The sequence below is a fragment of the Corvus hawaiiensis genome, chromosome 3, assembly GCF_020740725.1.
Source record: "Corvus hawaiiensis isolate bCorHaw1 chromosome 3, bCorHaw1.pri.cur, whole genome shotgun sequence".
In the NCBI taxonomy this organism is placed as follows: Eukaryota; Metazoa; Chordata; class Aves; order Passeriformes; family Corvidae; genus Corvus; species Corvus hawaiiensis.
The window spans coordinates 30,506,261-30,520,510 of record NC_063215.1 but is presented as its reverse complement, the minus strand read 5'-3'; the positions used below and the strand labels follow the sequence as shown (position 1 = coordinate 30,520,510).

At 40.0% G+C, this 14,250-nt stretch overlaps 1 protein-coding gene across 8 annotated transcripts in view; it reads right to left on the bottom strand.

The window, feature by feature from the left end:
* The window catches only part of COL19A1 (collagen type XIX alpha 1 chain), a 187,579-nt gene that overhangs the window by 107,578 nt on the left and 65,751 nt on the right, over positions 1–14,250 (bottom strand). For 6 of the 8 annotated variants that reach the window (XM_048296720.1, XM_048296721.1, XM_048296717.1 and 3 more), the window contains exon 11: positions 9,679–9,723. The exons of the other annotated variants lie outside the window; for them this stretch is intronic. In XM_048296720.1, coding sequence (XP_048152677.1) covers positions 9,679–9,723 — 45 coding nt within the window. The remainder of the gene's footprint in view (positions 1–9,678; positions 9,724–14,250) is intronic. 8 annotated transcript variants of the gene reach the window in all.

The window sequence follows — 14,250 nt, the reverse complement described above, 5'->3', positions numbered from 1 at the left end:
TAAATACCTGTCAGTACAGTCTTTTTCGTAAAGTGTAATCCTTTACAACAGGTCTCAGTTGCTAAATGTGCATCGTTTGTTACAGATAAAAATTGTTACATTAATTTTAAATTAATTACCATTTATTAGCTACCAGTCAAAAGGCTTACAGCCTTGTTTCTAAACTAGCAAGTGTTTTCTCTAGGCATCTATAGCTGTAATGACATCCAGTCATCCATTTCTGGATGTGCCTTCACAGAAATCTCCAAAGTGGCATGGAAGCCACCGTTACTGGAAGGAGTACATGCAAAAGACTTGGCACTCTGCTCACACTATTAAACCTCATATCTCAACGCAGTGCCCCCTAAGGAAGCTGCAGTGCTTCTGATACCCCAAATAGCTCATCAGAACAGGCATAGGTGTTTCTGCAGAGCACCACATGTGCTTTCTTTTCCAGAGCTCCACATCTGGGCCTATGTCAGGGGTTAGCATAACTTCGGAAGTGATTTTCCTGCAAAGAGGTGCTTACAGCTTCCTTTATGACCTAACAGAACCTATTAACTAGCTAGTTTGAATATTGACAATTTTTTAAGCCACTTAAAAAAGTTTGACACGCCTCTGTGGTCCACATTTAAGAATGGACAAACCCTGGGAAAGTTCTCTCTTGCTTCCAGCCTTGGGACAGGTAACTGGGCCGGGCCAGGGCCAGGCCGGGACACAGCCATCCTGGAGCCGTGTGGCCCTGTTCCACCCGCAACCCCCCACATCCCTGCTATGTGCAGACGGCGCGGCCCAGTTCCCGCCCCCCCTCTCCAGTGCGGCCAAAGATTGAGCTGAAGCTGCCTGGCAAAGATCATGTGACCAACATGGATAAGCAAACTTCAGCTGCAAGGCCCGGGTGAGATTAACCCTTTTATTGCTGTAAGTTTCCTCCAGAACAGATGAAGCCTGCAGACATTAGGTAAAGAAAGAAGAGCTGAAATCCTGAGGGAGGAGAAAGAGGAGATGCTTAGAAGCTGAAATTCTGTTGTAAAGCTATGGTGGTGATGGACTATGATACATCAGAGTACCCGCTGTAATTTCATGGAAGCATGGGGGGGTGGAGCGTTCAAACTGCACTTGTGAGCAAAAGTACCTGTGCTGAAACAACCAAATGCTGAAGCAGCTGTAATTTGATGAGAAGTTTGAACAGGGAGAGATGGAAGTGATGAGGACTCTTGCTTCAAATTGGAAGGAGAAGACCTCTGTTCCTACAGATGCTCCCAGAGATAGTCTTAGAGATGAAGATGATGAGGACTCTTTTTGCTCCCAGGGAAGGGAGAGGGCCTCTACTCTGAGAGATGAAGACACTCCCAGAGATGGGTGAAGAGAACCTTTGTTTTTGAACAGCTCAACCTTAAAATGGTACCCCAGTAGCTCAAGAGTGGACCATCGAAAACAGTTGTGGGAAAAGCTGTAAGTCGGGGGAAGGGACTCACATGCAAGTCTCACATGCGGCTGTCTCGTTGTGATATTGGAGCCATGAGAGAATTTCTTGTGGAGATGTCTCCATAGCATGAGCAAGAGAGACTTCTCTCCTCTTCCTAAATGAACTGAACAAGGTTATTATGGAAGTGGTAAACAGATTGAAAATCTCAAGGGTTGTCTTTTTACATTGTCAGTGGGAGAAGGGAGAAAGGTGGGGGGAGGAGAAGTGTTCTGAAGGTGTGGTCTGATTTTTTTTTCTTCTTTTAGGTCTATTAACAAACTTCTTTATATTCTTTTGAGTTTTGTGCCTGCTTTGCTTTCTCCTAGTTCTTACCTCACAGAAGGTAAATGAGTAAGTGGTGAATATTTTGGACCAAACCTCTACAGCCTACCATACAAGAAGCTTCCTACATTGTGGGAGCAATTGGACTTTGGAGAGATTTGTGGACCAAAGTAAATTACAGAATCACAAAATATTTTGAGTTGGAAAGGACCTACAAAGATCATCAGAGTTCTGAACTCTGTCAGGCTCAAGAAGTATTTGGACAATTGTACTCAATATGTGCAAATGCCCATTTTCAGAGCTTAAGATAAGGATACCTTTCTAATGCCAAAAGGCCTCCACACCGCTCAAATATTACTTTTATAATCCAAGGCAGAAAGAGGTTGAGAGTCCACACCAGCATTCATGTATTGCAAAATCTGTTTTCCACTAATCTTATTCTCAGCAGGACTTGGAGTGTTTATACTCAAACCTCGAAGAAAACCATTTTGAAGTACACAACGATCTGGTGAAGATACCAAATTAAAAAGGATAAAACAGATGCAGATGGACTGTGACAAACTCACTACAGGCATTATAAGATGAAATGACATGGTGAAAGGACAAATGAAGTTCAGTGTAGATATACACCAAATGATGAAGATTGTAAAATCCTTATATCCCCTATATACCCTTAGCACCCGTGAAGACAAACACAACTTCCTAAATGCAATGACTGGTAACAGCCAGTTCAAAAGGATCAAGGATAAGATCTTGAGGCCACATTCAAAGCTAAAGAGAGGATAGAACAGTCTCTGTGGGGAGACAAGAAGGCACAGAGAATAAACCAAAGAATTTCTCTGTGATATTACATAGACTGAAGTTCTTGTCTCTTCCATCTTTAAACACTGGAACACAACTCAGTAATATGCAGAACCAACTAGTAAGGATGATCCAATACAGAACATTTTTCATAGCAGGATATACTTAGTAAGCTGGTATTCTTTAATTTGAAAGAGACAGCTCAGGAAGCTTATTGATTCTCGATTGATACTGAAAAGGAGAACAGGAACCTTCTGAAGGAAGTAGGGGACACCAAATCAAATTAAGAGGAAAAAGGTTCCAAATAAATGAAAGGAAGAATTTCTTCAAACACAAAGATAAATGGTGTAATTCCTCACCACAGGATATTGCAGATGCTCAAAGTTTACATGAATCCAGGAGAAAACTGTACATTCTAGTGGGAGAAAAGTCCATTGAAGACTTTTAAATTCACTGAAAATACATCTGCTGAGATGCAGTCTCAAATAATTGAAGGCTGGAAGAGTACTATACTTGGTTACTTTGTCCTTATGCTTTTCTCCAGGGCACCACTTCTGGCTATCATTATAAGCAGGATGCTGAGCCTGATGAACCTTTAATCTAACCAAATGGGTATGTGTAAGTAAATTAAACAGTGATAGGACCTGGAACACGGTCATCTATATAATTTAATTGATAGACCCCAGCTGTGAAGGTTTTTTGCAGACATTTCAATGAGTCCAATTAGTATTTCCTCATATAATTCCCAGGCACACTTCAAAAGTTAACATAGGCTAGGGACTATTCTCAACAGACACTATTGATTAAGCCTGTTTCAAAGGGCAAGAGCATTAAGCAGTAGGAAGATGGCCAGATCAAGCCAAATACCACAGAACTACTTGATAAGCCCTGGTAAAGTTTAGCTTACTAAGATGCCAACGTGACTGCATTTATTTCAGGGGGAGACTTCCTGTAGAATTTCTAAGCTTTTCCTTTTTTCCCAGACTATCTCTGATTATAGGTGATCCACTTGGTAACAAAAAGAAATCTCAAATAAAAACTTGTAACATTTAACCTTGTACGACTTCATGAAAAAAAGATCTAAAATGCTACCCAAAAGAAGGTGAAAAGAGGTAACTAAATCATTACAAGAAGAAGAGAAAACTCGTATACTTCCCTATACAGCATTAGGAGACAAGTATGAAAAACCTCTATTCACATTTATATCCAGCTGGTAAAGCACTCAGTCTTGCCTGCATGAAATAGGATTTCAAGGATTTCAAAAATTGTTCTCCCTGTCCCCATGAAGTATCTGCATTGATGGTTAGCACAGGTAAGAGCCAAATTTTCAGCACAGTGGCACTGACTCCACCCACATCTGAACAAACTAGGGAATAGGACCCTAAGTCTATCATGCAAATCGCACATTCTTCCATTACGGCCAAAAACATTAAGACCAACAGGTTGTGTCCATGGTTACACCAAGATTTGCAATTTATGGAATTTCTATTCTAATCTTTTGCTCAGACTGAAGCATTTCTAGCAGAATCTACAGCTCCTAAATAAAAGCACTCTACTAGTACACGGGGTTACCTACTGCTTCTCTTAATTGTAGTTTTCTAGTATTTTTAATTATAGACCTTTGAGGTTCGTGACTGTCTTCTATTTATGCGCAATAGCTTCTATTTTTCAAGTAAATTGGAAGCTTCCCCAGTACTTGAGTGTCTGGTTTTACTACTGAATTTTATGATACAGATATTAAAACATTAGAACCAGTAAATAATGACTAACTTCAAACCAGCATGTTAGACTTGGAAAGGTGATTCTTTCTTCATTTACTTATGCTTATTTAAGACAAGCATATTGAAGAGTGAAACAAAAGACCATACCTGGAGACACCCTGGAAGTTTATAGCCTTGTGTATTCTGAATGGACAGAAGATAGACAGAGGAGTATTTTATTAGGTGTGATAGGATGAAATAGAAAATGTTGAACCTCCAGGAAATCTTCTTGACACTAAGATCTATTAGGAATTGTCTTCTAAAGGAAATAGATGAAGCCCTGTTTCCTGGGATAATTCAAATTGTACTTCAGAAAATAGTAAATATATACAAAGAACATCCTGCGTTTAGAAGAAAATTAAGCAGATGAAATTTTTTTCTACATTTAGGCTGGACAAACCCCAGACTCCTCCTCTCTTCTCAAATTTATACACAGGCAAAAGCACAATTAAGACATGCAATATGTAAAGTAAAAAGGATGAAACTCTGGAAATAATAAATTACTATCATTGTGGTTTTATTCTCAAAGTTTCCCTTATTCAAATACATGTAACTTTTAAACTAATATCATTTTACGGAATCACAGAATTATAGTAAAATAATAACTTTACCAACAATCAAATGTTTACAAGTGCATATCACAGCACATAAACTGCTACATAGTTCAGGTCCAATGACATCCAGTTTCAAAATCCTCTATTTCAAGTGTGAGATGAAAGGGAATATGCTTTATGAAGGAAAGCAGCCAGTCCAGCCAAACTGCAATTGAAGAGTCCCTGTCCAGCACAGCAGTCCTCCTACTGTCACAAATCCTGAGTCTTCTGAGATATCAACTAGTCCTGTGATTTCATAATGTAACAGCACACCTTGCCTCTCTGACTTAAAACACAAACGGGGATTTTATACCAGCATTTTGAAACAGCTAAGCAAGGCAAGGAATTTAGGATTCCCAGCTTCATGAAATGACTGTTATCTATTAGTGACAAACAAGTCATGTTTGATCAGCTATAACTAACATGTAAATGTGTTGGCTTTTCTTTCACCCTATTTCAAATAAAATTTAGATTTGTTCCACACATACTGCGAAATGTTAATGAAACCTATATGGTGTTCATGTTCCCTGTGTCCCAGAAAATTGAATTCTCAGTGTTCAAGCTCATTTACAAAAAGAATCATATTTGTAAAGTGTACTAAAGAAAATACATATTCTAGCCAAAATGGTAGACAAGATGACAGAAAAAATGGGGGACCTGGTTGAAGAGTACTAACTGGAGTGACCAAAGGAAGCAGTAACAAGGAGGAAAGAATTAATTACAGGTTTAACAAAGGAAAAAGGCATCTTAAAGGTTATTTGTTTAATTTGGGTATTTAAGCTGGACATTAGACACAAGTTCTTCTCAGAAGAAGTGACTGGGCATTGGAATGGACTGTCCAGGGAGGTGGTGGAGCCACTGTCCCTGGAAGTACTTAAAAAAAGACTGGATGTGGTACTTACTTCTATGGTCTAGCTGATAAGCTAGTGTTAGGTCATAGGTTGGAGTTGATGATGTCAAAGGACTTTTCCAACCTAGTTAATTCCATGATTCTATGATCAGCTAACAGGCATTGGGCCTGTTCCAACTCCGAAATGATGCACATACTTCTATTATGAAAATAAGTAAGAATAAATTAGATTTCAACCTCTGCTGGTTTCAAGATAGGTCTGAGATCTTGAAGCCTACAGAGGTTGAAATCCAGACCCAACCTGTTGATCAGGCCAGGTTGTTCAGGGCTCCTCTTGAAAACCTCAAGAAAAAGTTGGTGCTGCAAAACCACTTTGGGCAACTTGTTCCAGAGCTTTACAGTCCTATCACAGAAAACTATTAACTGGACATTAAAAACAAGCAAGTATATATGTTAAAAAAGAAGCTGTCTTGGTATTCCCAGTGCTCATCCAATTAGAAATAAGTGTAAGTGATACCTTGCGTAATTTTGATGCCATTAACAGAAAATGGCAAAGACATTTAAGATAATCTCATCTCCTATGTTTTCATGAAGCAAGTCTTTAGTTTATTCCCTTTTGTGTTACCAGGATAAAAAGTGCAGGCCACTGGAAGAGGAAATTACTTCTGTAATAAACAAGTGTCAAAATTAAAACCCCTTTCCTAATGGCTACACATCTTCCTTGCTGCACTTCCATCCCACTGCTCTGCATGCACTACAGACACGCAAACACACCATTCCTCCTTGCAGCAATGTTATGTATTTGAAGGCTGTTCACATATTTTTTTCAGCTGACTCTACACTAAGAGTCAATCATGCTGTCCTTCCTCAAGGGTTCTCTATTCCTTAGCACCAGTCATTCTCAGTGCTCACCTTTCAAAATCTGTAAAATTGAAGCCATATCAGTACCAAATAGTACTTTTTAATAGGGCTTTTTAATCAGTGTTGCAGACAATAGTTCCCTTTGGATTACCTTAGTATAAGTCTTTCAGTTGCAATTTTATTTACCTGTATTCCGTTTGTGATCTAAATAATCCTCAGATTTTAATTTCTGTGTAGGTACTACTTGATTTGGGTTTATTGCAGCTCATATTTATTCTCCCCTGCAAGTAGTTTTTTGCACTCATTCTTTCTATGTTTGATCCCATTTGGTTTTTTTCAGGCTACATCTCTGATTTATCAAGAACATTCTGGATTTTAAAGCTTTCTTCTAGTTATTATCAGTACCTTCTGGCTTCCTATCATCATGAAATGTAATAGTCATATTTTCTACCCCATACTGTAAAATTAAAATTCTAAGCATTATTAGAAGAAGAAAGATCCCCATGATATAGTCTGCCTTTTTGGCAGCAAACCAATTAAAACGTCTCTCAGCATATACTTTTTCAGTCACGCTATAAAAGGGTAAACCAATGTTTTTGTTGCAGTTATAAGACTATCATGTAAGAGTGTCATTATCTATGTAACACAAAGAAAACAGAATACAAAGGAGAATTAAAAGAAATTCACAGTGAGAGCATATTTCCCTTGGAGGGAAAGCTTGCAGCATAAAACCTGCACACACAGTCTGTACTTCCCATACCACTACTGGCTTCTGTAAGAGAGAACCAAGTTCAACACTGACCAAAACCACAGGAAAGCAGATCAAGACTTTTGGATTCCTCAAGAAGAACCAAGTTTGTCTTGAGAAACTCTTAAACAGCCAAAAAGAATCTCCCTCAATAATTTACATTATAGATGCTTCCCATAACAGTAATATACAAATGATGACGTACTGTCACCTCAGTAATCTCTCCCTCTCTGATGTCCCCAAGGCTTGCTCCAAAGCAGAACCTAATACAATAAACAACTATTGTCATTTGATGAAACTAGAGGAACAAGGCTGAGTTGGTTTCAAGGATTCAATCCTACAGAATGATAGGGTCACTGAACCAAAAGTACAGGATGGTTCATTTTCATGTACTTCTGTGGGGACTTTGGAATGGCAAATGTCCCACATTGAGGTAGCTGTGTCTCACCCTAGGTGATATGCAAAATAGAGTGTGCAAAAAATTTTGTTCCTTAAAATGCAATATGAGCCAGAACGTTTGATAATAGGAAAATTTTCCATTTCAGTCTTTGTAATCATGTTTGTTACACACAAATTAATATAATTAATTATTTCATTTTGTGCTGCTATGTTAAAATGCAAATGTGTTGATAATTTTTTTATACTGGAGTTTAGTAGCTGAAACTCTAAATTGTTATCCTTAAGCAATTGTTTGAATTAAAGCTGAACTGAACAACTGCTGAAGACCTACTTCCCATAACTTTAAAACACACACTTCCCACACAAACATCTGATGCTTCTGATGAGACTAGCCCAAATTATTTTTGCATGATCACTGGTAAGTAAAGATCCTTCCAGTCTTATATTTCCTTTAATTTGAAGGGCAGTTGAACGCAGCATTATTAGTTACACTGGAAGTATTTTTAAATGGGACCTTTTAATGATCATCTGAATTTATGAGACAAAAAAGAAAAAAAACAGTCTAAGCATGCTGGTTTAGCTTCCACATAAGAAAAATGTGACTACCAGTGGTTGGGTCATTTTATCTCTGCTTTAAAATAAGGGGAATCAAGCAAAGAGAGTGGCAGCAGCAGCTGGAACCATGTGCCTGTGCTCAAACACGATTTATTCATAAAACTCGAAGAGAGCACAGCACAGCTGCAGAGCAATAATGCGGAGGCGGAAAAAAAAGAAAAAAATCCACAAGCCCTTCAGAACTGATGAATAATGATACTACAGAGGAAATAAGATCTGTCAGTGGAGTTAGAGACACTCAAGCTTAACAAGTGGTTTTTTTAGAGGCTGAATCCTCACATTATAAATGTTAGTTGCTATGGATGCTGGTTTTTATTTCTGATACTCCTTCCTTCTTGGCTACTGGGATACTTCCTCCTAAAAAACCCTCAAAATTTTAAATCTGCTTCAATTCTGTTAATCCATAGCATTCTTTCTTTAAAATATGAACTCTGGAAAGCTGTCTGACACTTTTGAAGAGGTATGGTGGGTGAGTGAATATATCCATGTCCAAAGCAGAGATATGGGATACACATCATAAAGTCACCCCAAGACAGAAGCCTAACTCACAAATGTATTACACTTTTTTAAATTCAGAAGATACCCCCTACTTACTATTTTCATCAGTCTGAATATTGCCAGAATAGCAGCTTCTGTCATTCTTCATCTTTATGATACATAAATTCAGCAGAAATTCTTTTCTGCACCCTTTTTAGACAGTGGGCTGAAGCACAGAGACACTACCTGCGTTTCAAGAAAAGGCTTCTTTCAGGTTGCCTGATCCAAACCAGCCAAATATAGTGAGAAACCAGTAAACAGGCTTGAACATGGTTGACAACTGAATTTGCAACCATAAACTCTCACCACTGTTACTTTTTTGTCCTATTAGACAAGCTGGTATCTGGCTCTTCCTCCTACTTTTCCCTCAACACAGATTCACTTGCCTTTGATGACCTGTGAAGACTTACCTGTCAGAAGTAACACAAGAAGATTGGGTTGCATCATCTAATGCCACCCAATGCTGGCATTCTATCAGCCAAGACAGCCTTCTGCAACACCAGTTCAGCTCCAATTTTAATACAAGCTATTGAACAGTTTCCTGCCACTGCAGAGGTTCTGTTGGTTCCTCGTAAAACTTTTTCTTAGGGAAAAAAAATCTAAAAGAAGCCCTGATGGCACTCAGTAAACGCACAAAGAACTTCTTGTTCTTAAGCATTTACATAGCAAAAATTTAAGAATTTTATTAATTAAAGGGTTAAGGTAGACACTCAGAACAAAGCTCTACTTGGCTGGCCATATATCATATTGTTAAACCAATAAATAACACAGACAGAATAATTTACCTCTTCACCTTCTTCACCTTTACTACCTGGAAAGCCACGTTCACCCTGGAACACAAAAGGATGAAATACAAATCTCAAACAAATATTGTTCAAGTAATTGTATTCTTTAAAATAATTTTACTGCACTGAACTTTTATTATGAGACAAAAATGAAATAATTTGGATGCTGATTTTCTCTCATTCAAAAAGGTGGGAATTCTCTACAAAAAATGATATGGCTTTCCATAGTTTTGTCAATTAATAGGAGTCATTTATTTTTCCATTCATCCTATGGGATTTTCTCAGCTTTAAAAATTCTCAACTATTTATTGACTCTAGACCTGCTTATTGCAGTACTTCTATTCTTCTGCAGAACCAATTTTAATACATTTATTCACATTAGTACCTTCATTTTAAATTTTAAACATGACTAGTCAGCTGTGAAGGTCTCCAACTGGATCAATTGAAAAATATACAGATACGAATTATGAAAAAACCCCTAATTTCTTGCACTTTGAAAACCATATCCAATTACCCAAGCATTAAAAACAAACCAAAACAAAAAACAAAGAAAGAGAAAACATAGAAGTGATGAGTTTTAAACTATTAACTCAATTTCAGCAGACTAAATTCTTTGTTTGATGGTATTTCAATAAAAAGGCCTGTTATAATGCTCTTTCCAGCTCTAATTTCCTAATTTTGAGCTCAGAAAGGGATCGTAATGTACAATCAAACTATGTTAACATCTTCATGAAATGCAGTTTGCAGTCTGTCTATATTATACAAGAATAACACCTGCTCTAGGTTTTTATTAATGTATACTTGCATGTTTTGTGAGACATACAGAAGGCAGATGGGCAAAATTATATACAGACAGCACAAAAATGACCTAATTAAAAAAATCCAAACTTTTTCTTTCTCCCTCAAATCGTCTAGCAGGAGATGATTTGCATGTCTTTTCCAGTCCCCAGAATTCAGTCTCATGGCCTCAGTACAACACACAGGAGTTTTTATACATCTGTAGACAAAAAGAGTGGAAAATATCCAAAGGAGAACTTATTGTGGTTTTTAAAATTCCTTTAAAAAAATTAGACAGAGCAATGTCTAAACCTTCCTTCACTCTTCAGAGAGTATAATTTCCTTAAATAGAAGCCTAAAGTTTAAGTAAGATTAACTAGAACAGCTGGCTATAACTTGCAGAATTTCTAGCAGCATTTTGTCAAATCTTTCAAGTAATGTATCATGCATGTACTGATCATGTACTACACATCTGGGAATTAAATTCAAAGCTTTGGAGGTGTGCAGATGTATAAATTATCAGATAGTTCTGGACTTTTCATCACCTACCTACAGTGGTTGCCTTTTGCTTTTTTCTTTTGGCAGGGGTGGCTCATGCAATCAACAGCTCAGTTTTGGAGGCAAGCCCAAGAACAAGCATGTAAAATGGTATCTAGTGAAATGAACTTCAACATGCCCTCTGTTGGGATTTTAGGAGTTCTTCTAGTTTTTTTCTGTTAAAGGAATTTTCCCCCATACTGGTGCTAGGGGAACAAATGGTCAGGTGCTTAAGAAGAACAAAAGACCTGGCTGCTCTTTTTGTTTCACCTGGGTGTGTAGTCAGTCGGTCTCAGCATTGGGAAAGAGAGGGAAGCTGCTTGTTCTTCGGCTGTTTTTCTTTCTGCCGGAGCAGCCCCGGGATCCCAAGCCCACCTTCCCTGCCCCGCTGGAGGCCGGGCTGTGGCCACCCTGCCCCGCCGCTGCTTCGAGCCTCCACTGCATTGTAGCTGTGCTCGACCTGCCTGCCCGACCCCCGGGGGGGTTCTCCGTTTGGATACACCTCGTCTGCCACCCGGGATTTGTGCTCGTCCCTGCCGTTCCAGCCTGCCGTTTCAGCCTGCTGTTCCTGAGGGTCCGGGATCGGCTGCCCAGCGGTTTGTGAAGCCTTTGTTCCATCCTTCCCGGGATCCCAGGGCACCAGAGCCGCGGGTTTCCCGAGCTCGCTCCGGAGCGCCCCCTGCAGCCGCGGGGGAACCATCGCACCTGCCCTGCTCACCGGGAGCCGCCAGCGCCCCTGCCGGCTGCGAGCGGAACTGCACCCGAGGGGAAAGGGCCTGACAGCCGAGAAGGCTGGGACTGGGTTTGTGATTGCTGTTACTGCCATAGTTGTTGTTGTTTTGTTTGACTGGTTATACACATATAGATATATAATTGTAAAGAACTGTTATTCCTATTTCCCATATCTTTGCCTAAGAGCCCCTTGATTTCAAAATTATGATAACTCAGAGGGAAGAGGGGTCGCATCTGCCATTCCAAGGGAGGCTTCTGCCTTCCTTAGCAGACAGCTGTCTTTCAAACCAAGACACCCTCACCTAAAAATGAGAGGCTAATTCCTGAAATAATTTACAAACGTATATGATTTCTGTTTGGTTCATCTAGTTTCCCTTTTTTGCAAAAGGTCAGATCAGGTATTCTTTTGAAGCCCCTTCCAACCCAGGCTGTTTTATGATTCCCATTCTTCCCCAACCAATGGACACACAACACAGCTAACACTTATTTTAAAAAAATTCATGGAAGTGTTTTCTCCATTTAGCTTTCCCATTTGTGTATTTACTCAATCCTAAACTCATTATATGAAAATTATTCTGAGATAGAGTCAACATTTCTCTGATAGTAACTTGTGTTCATTGCCTCTCATCCTTTCATTGCACACCTCTGACAAGTGTCTGGCTCTGACTTTTCCACACCCACCCAGTACTTACATACAGCAATGAGTCTGCACACCACCCACCACCCCTTCCTTTCCAAATCATCTCACCTTAAGGTTGAACAAGCCCAGCTCCCTCAGCCTCCCCTCTTACATCATGGGCTCCAAGTCCTGGCCATCTTGGTGGGTATCTGCTGGACTGACCCCAGTGAGCTGCTCTTTATCCTCTCCAGGAAGCTCCAAAGTGGATGCAGAACTCCAGATGCAGTCTCACAAGCACTCACCAATCACTCCTCCTGACCTGCTGGATATGCATCTGCTGAGGCAGCCCAAGATGCCTTTGGCCTTATTCAAAACAAGGACATCCAGCAGGACTCCCAACTCTTTTTCTGCAGAGCTGCTTTCTAGAAATTTGGCACCTGGCCTGTACTGTGGCAGGAGGCTATTCCTTCTCAGAGGCAGGCCCTCAGGTTTGCCTTTGCTTAACTTTAAGAGTTCTGTGGTAGCTCATTTCTCCAGCATGTTGAGAATATCCTTCCTGCCCTCCCTCCCTTCCAGTGCACTGACTACTTCCCTGTATTTGATAACATCCACGAACTTGCTGAGAACCCCATTGTCCATGTTATTAATAAGGACATTAAATAATATTTGCCCCAATATTGCCTCATGGAGTACGACACTTGTTATTAGGCAGCAGTCAGACTGCATAGCATCATTCCATCTCTGACCCTAATCTTCCACCCACTCTGCTGTCCATTTATCCAGTCAGAACCTCACAGATTCTAGTATAATTATACGTCTGAAAACGATGCCAAAAGGCTAGCGGAAAACAAGGTATACAACATCCACTGCTATCCCCTAATCCACACTGACAGTCATTTTACCAGAGTAGGCAATCAGGTTAGTCAGTGTGATTTGTCCTTGGTAAATCCACACTGGCTGATCACAGTGACCTTCTAGTCCTTCCTGTGTTCAGACATTCCTTGCAGGATTTGCTACATAATTTTCCCAGAGACAGAAGTATGGATGACTGGCCTGCAGTGCAATGGATCCTTCTTGAAGATGGATGTGATGTTTGCTTGTTTGCAGTCATCAGTGACCTTTCCCAGTCATCACAATTTTTTGATAATGACAGAGGGCAACCCTGCAGTGACATCAGCCAGCTGCCCCAGCACCCCTGGATGCATAATGTTTGGTATCTTGCAAGCATTCAAGTAGCTTAAGTGCTCCTTAACACTCTCTTCTGCTTCAGTGGTCAACAGTTCATTATCACACTCTCTGCTAGCATGTTTAAGTAACCTGGGAGGCCTGAGGGCAAAACTTACTAGGGAAAAAACAAGGTGAAAAAAATACTGCGTACTCTCAGCCTTTTCCATATCCCCCACTCCATTAAGCAGCAGGTCAACATTTTCTTCAGCTTTATTTTTGCCATGGATGAACTTAACAGAAGCCCTTCATGCTGCCCTTAAACTCTCTTATTAGTTTCAATTCCAGATAAGTTTCTGGTTTCCTAACTCCATCACCACATGCTCTGGCAGTGTTTCTATGTTCCTACTGGGTAGCTCAGCCCTGCTTCCACTGTTTACTTTCTTTTCTGTCTGAGGTCAGCCAGAAGCATCTTGTTCATCCATGCTGGCCTTCTGCCATACTCACTCAACTCCCTGCATAACAACATGGAGTGTTCCTGGGGTTTTAGGAAGCTGTCCTTGAAGATTAACCAGCTGGGCTCCTCAGGTTTGCAGGACAGTCTCAATCACTCCTTGGCTTGCTCTTTGCCAGACTCAACAAATTTTTCTCCTTGAAACTCTCCTCAGATGTCTTGTTTTCCAGGCCCCTGAAAATAACTAATTCCCTGCTGGACCCTCTCTGGTTTCTCCACATACGTTGTG